Source organism: Nerophis lumbriciformis, linkage group LG20 (genome assembly GCF_033978685.3).
Source record: "Nerophis lumbriciformis linkage group LG20, RoL_Nlum_v2.1, whole genome shotgun sequence".
NCBI lineage: Eukaryota > Metazoa > Chordata > Actinopteri > Syngnathiformes > Syngnathidae > Nerophis > Nerophis lumbriciformis.
Window position 1 is genome coordinate 760,001 of NC_084567.2, and position 11,665 is coordinate 771,665.

Below are 11,665 nucleotides of genomic sequence, written 5' to 3' on the forward strand. Positions count from 1 at the left end.
TGCTGACTTTAGCTGCTAGTTTATCTGCTGACTATAGCTGCTAGTTTATCTCCTGACTATAGCTGCTAGTTTATCTCCTGACTATAGCTGCTAGTTTATCTGCTGACTTTAGCTGCTAGTTTATCTGCTGACTTTAGCTGCTAGTTTATCTGCTGACTCACCTTCCACTGGTCACCATGCAGCTGGAACAGCAACCTCTTGTCACCATGGTTACTCACATCTGGACTGTCACACTGTGCTCGCTGCACATCTGCCTCCTGATTGGACGGATTCTCTGCTGACAGGAAACAACTTTTAAAACCAACGTACGTGTGTGTGTCTGTGTGTGTGTGTGTGTGTGTGTGTGTGTGTGTGTGTGTGTGTGTGTGTGTGTGTGTGTGTGTGTGTGTGTGTGTGTGTGTGTGTGTGTGTGTGTGTGTGTACCAGTGAGTGTGTGTAGAGTAGATCTGGTGAGGTAAGTGTCCAGCAGGTTGCGTTCGTGTGTTTTCAGCGTCTTGCAGTAGATAAAATACTGCCATTGTTGCTCAATCCTGCACACACACACACACACACACACACACACACACAGAGACACACACACACACACACACAGACACACAGAGAGGTCAAAGGTGAAGAGTGTAAAGCAGAAGAAAGGTCAGATGTTGTACCTGGCCAGGGCGCTCCTCTCCTTCCTGTCCTGTTCCTTCCTCTGATGTAGAAGATGTTTCCTCACACGCACCTCCCACACACTCCTCACTGCCATCACGTCGTAGGCAGCAACAGGAACAGGAACTTTCCTCTCCAACATCATGACAAGTCAGTCAGAGTGGCACCTCTGCTGTGACAAAGATAGGAACAGCACTAATCCAGTCACCATGACAACTGATTCCCAGCTGAGAGTGGTTTGTTTAGCACATGCACAATTAGTGTGGGCAATGACCCACTCTGTATGTGTGTGTGTGTGTGTGTGTGTGTATATATAGAGTATATTCCTCACGCACTAATGGAGTAAAAGAGTGCACACTTGCTGCACGCTCACCTGACACTGCAGTGTGAGTGTGATGATGTAATGTACAGTATATGTATGTATATGTGTACATCAGTGACGTGCGGTGAGGTTGATGGCTGGTGAGGCACTGACTTCATCACAGTCACATTTACAAACATATGAACCCTAAAGAGTATCTTATTCACCATTTGATTGGCAGCAGTTAACGGGTTATGTTTAAAAGCTCATACCAGCATTCTTCCCTGCTTGGCACTCAGCATCAAGGCTTGGAATTGGGGGTTAAATCACCAAAAATGATTCCCGGGCGCGGCGCCGCCGCTGCCCACTGCTCCCCTCACCTCCCAGGGGGTGATCAAGGGGATGGGTCAAATGCAGAGGACACATTTCATTACACCTAGTGTGTGTGTGACAATCATTGCTACTTTAACTTAACTTTAACTTTACACATACAAACTGTTGCACAAAAATAAAGCACATTTAATAAAAAAAAACGTTATCGTCTTACCTTTACTTATAAATGAAGTCCATGCGCCGCAACTAAAGCCCTCACTTCAACTTTCCACGTGCAAGATTGAATCTATTTAAAAAAGTGTAACCGAGGGTTTATAAATGTGGCCTATACTGTATGAAACTACAAAATAACAAACACGGAGGCTCCAGTTTACACGAGGACCACTTTATTTACTTTCTTTCAAAAACCTCCGCAACAAGACTTCGCCTTCAAAATAAGAGCTCAAGGTATATACTGTTTAACAGCGCATAACAGGAACTTAACATTACAAAGAGGAAAGCCCATGAAAATAGGTTACAAAAGTTATTTAATAAGAAGCCAAAAAGTGCAAAAACAATAATGTTCGTGTTGGAGGAGTTGTGAATTAGGTACACCTGCAGTCTGCAGGTGTACCTAATGTTGTGGCCCTGCAGTCATTCACAACTCCTCCAACACCAACATTATTGTTTTTGCACTTTTTGGCGTCTTATGAAATAATTTTTTTAAATAGATTCAATCTTGCACGTGGAAAGTTTAAGTGTGGGCTTTAGTTGATATAAGAATTCTACGGTGGGGGTGCAGGAGGCGGAATTACTGCAAGCCTCAGCCAGTGCGTCTTTTGCAGCCTTTTTATGATCGCTCAGCACAAGAAATACGTTACACACATACAGTTGTTGACAAAATACACTGTACATTATATACCTCAGCTAACTAAACTATGGAAATGTATAATATAATTCATATAGCAATACAGTCTCACTGCACAGCAGGCCAGCAGTTAGCCGAGTCATTGCGCAATCCATGTTGAGGCACTGAGTGACGTGCCTCAACTGGCTGCTGTTCACCGCACCGTCTCTTCTCAGTATTTGAACGGCAAATGTGAAAATTCAGCGATTTTGAATAAAAATAATCGAAAACTGGTGAAGTTAAATGGAAAATAACTTTATAGTATAATCACTGGATACATATAACAATTTAATTTATTTTTTTTTCTTTTTACTTTTTTTTTTCTTTCCATGATGGCAGGTGAGGCCGTGCCTCACCTGCCTCTAGTGACTGCACGTCACTGATGTGTATATATGTATATGTACAGTATATGTATGTATATACCGGTATGTATATACACTGCTCAAAAAAATGAAAGGAACACTTTGAAAAGACATCAGATTTCAATGGTGAAAAAAACAAGTGTGATATCTACACTGATATGGACAGTTTAATGTCTCAGGAACAAAAGGATGCCACATCTTTTGATTGAAATAAAAGTTTTCAGCCTACAGAGGGCTCAGTATATAGACACCCCAAAAATCAAAGTGAAAAAATGATGTGGCAGGCTCGTCCATTTTGCCTAAATTCAATTTCTGCAACTCAGGTTGGTGGTAGCTGGGGTGTATAATGTAGCCCGGAAGAGTTAGAGATGCATGGGATTCTGGGTATTTGTTCTGTTGTGTTTATGTTGTGTTACAGTGCAGATTTTCTCCCGAAATGTGTTTGTCATTCTTGTTTGGTGTGGGCTCACAGTGTGGCACATATTAGTAAGAGTGTTAAAGTTGTTTAAAGTTGTTGTTAAAGTTGTGACTGGGCTGGCAAGCTGTTAGTACAGGTTGTAGAGGGCGCTAAAGGCAGTGCCATCATAGTACGCTCTTATTATTGTTGTTGGGTGAAAATCTGCAAATTTGGGAGTCTCTCGGAAAAATGGTGAGTGTTGACAAGTGTGATGCTGTCAAGTGGCATTCATATAAAAGTCGCGGGCCGCACTAACATTACATTTTCATATGAAGGTGTCTGAGAGCCCTGGTTTATACATAGCACAAAGCAAAAAAAGACTTTGTATGCAGTGTTATTTCATTTTAAATTTCAAAAGAGTTTTGTGGCTCCCATTGTTTCCTTTCATTTGTGAAACAGGTCAAAATGGCTCTTTGACTGGTAAAGGTTGCCGACCCCTGGCTTAGTGTCTAGCCTCAGGGTGTTCGAGGTTAACTTTTACAGCTAATTTCACACCTTTTTTCTGTAATTCCACTGCCATGCACCTTACGGTCATATAACTTGGTATGTGACACATGCTATATGTTAGCATGCTAGATAAGTAGCAAAACGTATGATTATTAGTATCGAAATTTCAGTTTTTTCTCATTACATTACTTCTATTGCTCTTTTTTTTAAAGGGGAACATTATCACAATTTCAGAAGGGTTAAAACCATTAAAAATCAGTTCCCAGTGGCTTATTATATTTTTCAAAGTTTTTTTCAAAATTTTACCCATCACGCAATATCCCTAAAAAAAGCTTCAAAGTGCCTGATTTTAACCATCGTTATATACACCCGTCCATTTTCCTGTGACGTCACATAGTGAAGCCAACACAAACAAACATGGCGGAAAGAACAGCAAGCTATAGCGACATTAGCTCGGATTCAGACTCGGATTTCAGCGGCTTAAGCCATTCAACAGATTACGCATGTATTGAAACGGATGGTTGTAGTGTGGAGGCAGGTAGCGAAAACCAAATTGAAGAAGAAACTGAAGCTATTGAGCCATATTGGTTTGAACCGTATGCAAGCCAAACCCACGAAAACGACACGACAGCCAGCGACACGGGAGAAAGCCAGGACGAATTGGGCGATCGCCTTCTAACCAACGATTGGTATGTGTTTGTTTGGCATTAAAGGAAACTAACAACTATGAACTAGGTTTACAGCATATGAAATACATTTGGCAACAACATGCACTTTGAGAGTGCAGACAGCCCAATTTTCATCAATTAATATATTCTGTAGACATACCCTCACGCACGCTCTTTTCCTGAAAGCTGATCTGTCCAGTTTTGGAGTTGATGTCAGCAGGCCAGGGAAGCTAGGATCGATATTCTTCTCTTGATGGTGTGAGCCAAGACATCCAGGGGGTTTAGCTCGCTCGTCTGCGGGAACAAACTGCCGCCATTGCTTGCCGTGCTAGCGAGGTCCTTTGTCCCTGAATTGCTCACACACTCCGGCAGATTCAATGGGGGTCTGGCGGCAGATTTCTTTGACTTTATGGTTGGAAATGCATCTGCTTTGAGTGTCGCAGGATATCCACACATTCTTGCCATCTCTGTCGTAGCATAGCTTTCGTGGGTAAAGTGTGCGGAACAAACGTCCAATTTCTTGCCACTTTGGCATCTTTGGGCCACTGGTGCAACTTGAATCCGTCCCTGTTGGTGTTGTTACACCCTCCGACAACACACCCACGAGGCATGATGTCTCCAAGGTACGGAAAACAGTCGAAAAAACGGAAAATAACAGAGCTGATTTGACTCGGTGTTTGAGAAAATGGCGGATTGCTTCCCGATGTGACGTCACGTTGTGACGTCATCGCTCCGAGAGCGAATAATAGAAAGGCGTTTAATTAGCCAAAATTCACCCATTTAGAGTTCGGAAATCGGTTAAAAAAATATATGGTCTTTTTTCTGCAACATCAAGGTACAGTGGGGCAAAAAAGTATTTAGTCAGCCAGCAATTGTGCAAGTTCTCCCACTTAAAATGATGACAGAGGTCAGTAATTTTCATCATAGGTACACTTCAACTGTGAGAGACAGAATGTGAAAAAAAAATCCAGGAATTCACATTGTAGGAATTTTAAAGAATTTATTTGTAAATTATGGTGGAAAATAAGTATTTGGTCAATAACAAAAATTCAACTCAATGCTTTGTAATATAACCTTTGTTGGCAATAACAGAGGTCAAACGATTACTATAGGTCTTTACCAGGTTTGCACACACAGTAGCTGGTATTTTGGCCCATTCCTCCATGCAGATCTTCTCGAGAGCAGTGATGTTTTGGGGCTGTCGCCGAGCAACACAGACTTTCAACTCCCTTCACAGATTTTCTATGGGGTTGAGGTCTGGAGACTGGCTAGTCCACTCCAGGACTTTCAAATGCTTCTTACGGAGCCACTCCTTCGTTGCCCGGGCGGTGTGTTTGGGATCATTGTCATGCTGGAAGACCCAGCCACGTTTCATCTTCAAAGCTCTCACTGATGGAAGGAGGTTTTGGCTCAAAATCTCACGATACATGGCCCCATTCATTCTTTCCTTAACACGGATCAGTCGGCCTGTCCCCTTAGCAGAAAAACAGCCCCAAAGCATGATGTTTCCACCCCCATGCTTCACAGTAGGTATGGTGTTCTTGGGATGCAACTCAGTATTCTTCTTCCTCCAAACACGACGAGTTGAGTTTATACCAAAAAGTTCTATTTTGGCTTCATCTGACCACATGACATTCTCCCAATCCTCTGCTGTATCATCCATGTGCTCTCTGGCAAACTTCAGACGGGCCTGGACATGCACTGGCTTAAGCAGGGGGACACGTCTGGCACTGCAGGATTTGATTCCCTGTCGGCGTAGTGTGTTACTGATGGTAACCTTTGTTACTTTGGTCCCAGCTCTCTGCAGGTCATTCACCAGGTCCCCCCCGTGTGGTTCTGGGATTTTTGCTCACCGTTCTCATGATCATTTTGACCCCACGGGATGAGATCTTGCGTGGAGCCCCAGATCGAGGGAGATTATCAGTGGTCTTGTATGTCTTCCATTTTCTGATAATTGCTCCCACAGTTGATTTTTTCACACCAAGCTGCTTGCCTATTGTAGATTCACTCTTCACAGTCTGGTGCAGGTCTACAATTCTTTTCCTGGTGTCCTTCGACAGCTCTTTGGTCTTGGCCATAGTGGAGTTTGGAGTCTGACTGTTTGAGGCTGTGGACAGGTGTCTTTTATACAGATAACCAGTTCAAACAGGTGCCATTAATACAGGTAACGAGTGGAGGACAGAAGAGCTTCTTAAAGAAGAAGTTACAGGTCTGTGAGAGCCAGAGATCTTCCTTGTTTGAAGTGACCAAATACTTATTTTCCACCATAATTTACAAATAAATTCTTTAAAAATCCTACAATGTGAATTCCTGGATTTTTTTTCACATTCTGTCTCTCACAGTTGAAGTGTACCTATGATGAAAATTACAGACCTCTGTCATCATTTTAAGTGGGAGAACTTGCACAATCGGTGGCTGACTAAATACTTTTTTGCCCCACTGTACATCTTACTGACTATAATATACATATAAGTATAATAACGAGGCAGTCTCTTTAAAGGAAAGATTGGGCTCCCTTCAATGTCTCTAAGAGTGATGGACACAAAGTTTGGTAAGAATAGATGATCTTTGTAGGATGGGATGGACAAACAAGTTCTTACCTTCTCACGCGTCTTCTCTTCTCTGCCACTGACTTGTTGACTCACTGTTTGCGTGTGCGTGTTATTTTTAGCGGCAGACCAGACCGCGGCGTGCGTGTCACATGACACCATCACCTCCACATAGGCTTCTGGAAACATCCATGTTCGCGCGCCAACAATGACAGTAAAACACAACGACGCATCACAACATATCATAGCAATGAGGGCTGGAGGATTGTGGCAAATATAATAATCACCATGATTTTTGATTGGTATAGAAATCACAATCAATAAGAGGATTATTCATTCATGTGAAAAGATGAGTTTTTAGTGAATTATCCAAACTCAACTTTGAATATGATTCAAAAGTACAACGGAAATAAATGAATCCAATAATAATCATAGTCATAACAACACATTTATAACCTTCTGGGTGACACGGGACCTTTTTTTGAAAATGACATCATGCAACACAATATTCATTTGAAAAACTAGCGGGAGGAAATATGGCCAAATATACTAATGTATGACTTACTTTTACACTTTTATGAGTGGGACTAGGGCTGGGTGATATATGGAATATACTGGATATATCACGGGTTTGTCTCTGTGCGATATAGAAAATGACTATATGGTGATATTGGAGTATATGTTCTCACACAGTTGCTTTTAGCTGCAGGCATTACACTACACTCACTCTTTCCTGTCTCTCCTCACAGAGACATAAAACAAGCGCACCTTCTTACATACGTCTGAGGCAGGGCCGGCCCGTGGCATAGGCCGTATAGGCAAATGCTAAGGGCGCCGTCCATCAGGGGGCGCCACGCCAGTGCCACAAATGTTGGAGAAAAAAAAAAAAAAAGTTGGTACTATTATTTCTAAATACAAAAAATAATCCCACGTTAATTAAAATGCAAAGTAAAGCCTATATAATAGAAATATTATTTGTTACAACATTACGCCCCCCTCCCTTCCCGTATCATGACTCTTTTTCGACGTCACCACATCAAAAAATCAACACAAGATGCCAAAACTGTCAGGTGCCCAGGGAAGAAAAAAGAGAAAAGAAGAGGAGGAGAAACGAGAAAAGACAGAGGTAGCAGGTAGGTAACGTTAGCCTACATGAAATTATTTGTCTGTTACAGAATGTGATAGTAACCTGGCTTTTTAGCATTAAGCTAATGTTACATGATTCGGCAATTGCTAATCAATAAATAGCTAGTTCTGTTTTAAGGTCGGGTTAATATTGTGGAGGGGGCTAAATTGTTATGGAAAATAATAATGTAACGTTAGGTAATTACAGTACTCCCACCTTACATTCCTCAGGGACATTTGTATTAGATCTTTTAAGCAGGTGTTTTTTGTTTACATTGTTATTGCCGTCTGGTTAGCTAATGTTTGCCCTGCAGGTAATAGTCACTTTTCCACCCCTTTATATATTAGGTATAGTTGTAAGCCTAGTTGTTAAAGTGCACATCATTAATGTTAATTAAGCAATATGTATGTAAAAAATATTGTATTTCATATATTCATTTTTTATTTTTTGCATTCATTTATTTATTCATATTTTTTTTAATCTTGTTAACTATTCTGATTGTTAATTTGCTTTCTTTAAGTAAAAAAAAGGTCAAAGACAAAGCTATTCGGTTTCTTGTGCGTATATACACTTCACTGCCGATGTGGGGGGGCGCCACCTAAAATCTTGCCTAGGGCGCCAAATTGGTTAGGGCCAGGCCTGGTCGCATACGTATACGCCCTCGCGCAGCAGAGAGGTAGCAGCATGGCTAAAGTTAGCTGTGGTGCTAGTGGTAATACGAGAGAAAGAAGGTGCGAATTTGGTAACAAATGAAGGAAGAATTAATTCCCAAGAAAAACAGCAGGGGGTCCATCGTCTGGCGGTGGTTTGGCTTCAAGTGGGAATATGTCGAACAGACAAGTGTGGGCAAAAGCGTTGCTATAAAAAGTAGCATTACTGCTAATATGTAGCATCATTTGAAAAGTCACCTGCTAGAGAATGAAGAGTGCTTACTCCGCATGTCAACATCTCCATTCGGTGCCACACCAACAAAATGCTGAGGCAAACATTTCCAGATCAACACCGTATGAAACAAATAGTCAACAACAGAAAGAGATAACGTCCGCAGGAACCTACCACATAGTGAAGGACATACACTATTTGATTTCCTATTATGCAGCCCATTTTTATTTGACACTTATTGAAATATCTTGTGTGACATCATGCACAAAAGTGCACTTTATTTGTTTTAAACTATTGTAGTGGCGTTCTGTACAAAAAGTGCACTTTAATTGAGTGTTGTTTTGATATGTCATCTTAGTGACATCATGCACAAAAGTGCACTAATAGCTTGTTTTAAAATGTCTCTGACAATCTTGCACTTTCTGTTTGGAAATAACATGAATGTTTGTGCCACTGCTTAATAACTCTTTAATAAATACACTTTTACTTGTGATTTCCTTCTCTGCATGAAAGTTTAAAAGTAGCATATATTAATGAAGAAGAATGTTTTAATGTAGACACATAGAATCATCATACTGCTGTCATTATATGCATCAAGTGTTCATTCAAACATGCATAGTGTGTGCAAAAAAGTGTGTTTCTTTGGACAAAAACACAGAAAACTTTACATCAACGAATAAATGTGAAGTTGATCTAGAGATTTAAACATCAATAATCTTATTGATGACTCCCATTTAAGACTTGAATTAATGAGACCCTTTGGGGCCCTGGGACCTAGAAGGCTCATACATTGAAGGAGTGTTGAATAACAAAAGCAATTAAAGCTGCAAGCAGCATTGGTCGGGCCCGCATATTTGGCAGGTGCTAGTCCTAAATGTCCCAATACTTTTGTCCAGTGATAGTCCTAAGTGTCCCAATACTTTTGTCTACTTTTAGTCTGAAGTGTCCCAAGACTTTTGTCTAGTGTACCTACCTTGTCTGCATTGTGTGGGCACGTTGGTGCTTCCTGCTTTTAAGCAGCCATCTTAAAAAAACAGCAGCGCAGGTCTTTGAAGGCTCATAAAATCAAAACCGGAGCAGTTAGAAAAAAAGCGCTTCTGTCATTGTAATCACAAGGGTTCAATCTCTCTCCTGTGTTAGTTTGAAGGCAAAACGACAAACGCGCTCAGAGGAGATAGTTTTTGAAGGAAGGTGACCGGTTTTTACAAAAAATGTGTTTTGAAGGGGGAATAGCAAACTTCCTGTTGATTTTTGCTGGGGGTTGTCAATTAATGAAATGTAGGTCTAAGTGAGACCTACATAGAGGTTTTTGTTTCATGTCTCTCCGACCTTCCCAGTGGGAGTTACAGGCAGTTTTGTCGTTTTTTTCTTCCGAGGAGCAGTTTTTTTGGCGTTTTATTAAAAAATTGCAGTAGAGCGCAATTTTTAGATTTGGGGTTAGGTTTTTTTTTAGATCGCAATTTTAGCCAGTCCTGATGTGTGTGTTCAGTTTGGTGAGTTTTGAAGCATGTTAAGGGGGTCAAATTACAGCTCAAAGAGGCAAAAGTGACTGTTTTTAGTACTTTTTTTGTCTTGAATGGGGAATTGCCAACTTCCTGTAGATTTTTGCCCGAGGAAATTAATTAATGAAAAGTAGGTCTAAGTGAGACCTACATAGAGAATTTTGTTTCATGTCTCTATGACATTCCTACTGGGAGTTAGAGGCAGTTTTCTTCCTAGGGGGCGCTAGAGCGCAATTTTGATTTTTGAGGTTCGTTTTTTTTTATTAAAAGGCAATTTTTGGAAGTCCTGATGTGTGTGTAAAATTTGGTGAGTTTTGAAGTATGTTAAGGGGGTCAAATTACAGCTCAAAGAGGCAAAAGTGACTGTTTTTAGTACTTTTTTGTCTTGAAGGGGGAATTGCCACAGTGGGAGTTACAGGCAGTTTTGTCATTTTTTTTCTTCCGAGGAGCAGTTTTTTTTGCGTTTTATTAAAAAATTGCAGTAGAGCGCAATTTTTAGATTTGGGGTTAGGTTTTTTTTTTAGATCGCAATTTTAGCCAGTCCTGATGTGTGTGTTCAGTTTGGTGAGTTTTGAAGCATGTTAAGGGGGTCAAATTACAGCTCAAAGAGGCAAAAGTGACTGTTTTTAGTACTTTTTTTGTCTTGAAGGGGGAATTGCCAACTTCCTGTAGATTTTTGCCCGATGAAATTAATTAATGAAAAGTAGGTCTAAGTGAGACCTACATAGAGAATTTTGTTTCATGTCTCTATGACATTCATACTGGGAGTTAGAGGCAGTTTTCTTCCTAGGGGGCGCTAGAGCGCAATTTTGATTTTTGAGGTTCGGTTTTTTTTTATTAAAAGGCAATTTTTGGAAGTCCTGATGTGTGTGTAAAATTTGGTGAGTTTTGAAGTATGTTAAGGGGGTCAAATTACAGCACAAAGCTGCAAAGTGCGGAAGAATAATAATAAAGAATAAAACCTTACAAATTCAATAGGTCCTTATGTCCCATTGCATAAGGACTCCCTTTGGGAGTCCTTATACAATGGGCCATGCGGGCCCTAATAACGTCCACTTTTAATGTTTACATCCTGCTTTTTACACTTCCTTTACCAGTGTGTGCTTATATTCAAGTTCATACCATGTTTGCTCATTAAATGTATTGTTGCAATACATCTTTTTTAAAGCATAATTATCGTGTAAATGCATCAAAGGTATTTGTGTAGAGATGCGCGGATAGGCAATTTATTTCATCCGCAACCGCGTCAGAAAGTCGTCAACCATCTGCCATCCACCCGATGTAACGTTTGATCAGAACTGCACCCGCCCGCCATCCGCCCGATCTAATATAGATGATGCAAGGCATTAGTGAGCCTGCCAACTACTCCGGTTTTCCCGTAATCCGTACGGTTTTCATCAACCTATTCCGGGTTTTTCATTAATTAAAAAAAAAAAAAAAGGGTGAAAACTACGCGAATTGCACCTTGTGCAGACAAGAAGTTTCGATCGGACACGGAGGAATT

General features: G+C 40.8%; 1 protein-coding gene across 3 annotated transcripts in view; it reads right to left on the reverse strand.

Annotated features, from left to right (window-relative positions):
• lrrc2 (leucine rich repeat containing 2) overlaps positions 1-7,515 on the reverse strand; it is a 14,025-nt gene extending 6,510 nt beyond the window's left edge. The window contains exons 1-4 of one of the 3 annotated variants that reach the window (XM_072915296.1): positions 6,703-7,515; positions 651-817; positions 424-530; positions 162-277 (exon numbers count right to left, since the gene is read on the reverse strand). In XM_072915296.1, coding sequence (XP_072771397.1) covers positions 162-277; positions 424-530; positions 651-793 — 366 coding nt within the window. In that variant the 5' untranslated portion in view covers positions 794-817; positions 6,703-7,515. Of the gene's footprint in view, positions 1-161; positions 278-423; positions 531-650; positions 933-6,702 lie in introns of those variants that run through there. The other 2 variants (XM_072915295.1, XM_072915297.1) reach the window with 2 other exon arrangements.
• Between the last annotated feature and the right edge of the window lie 4,150 nt (positions 7,516-11,665).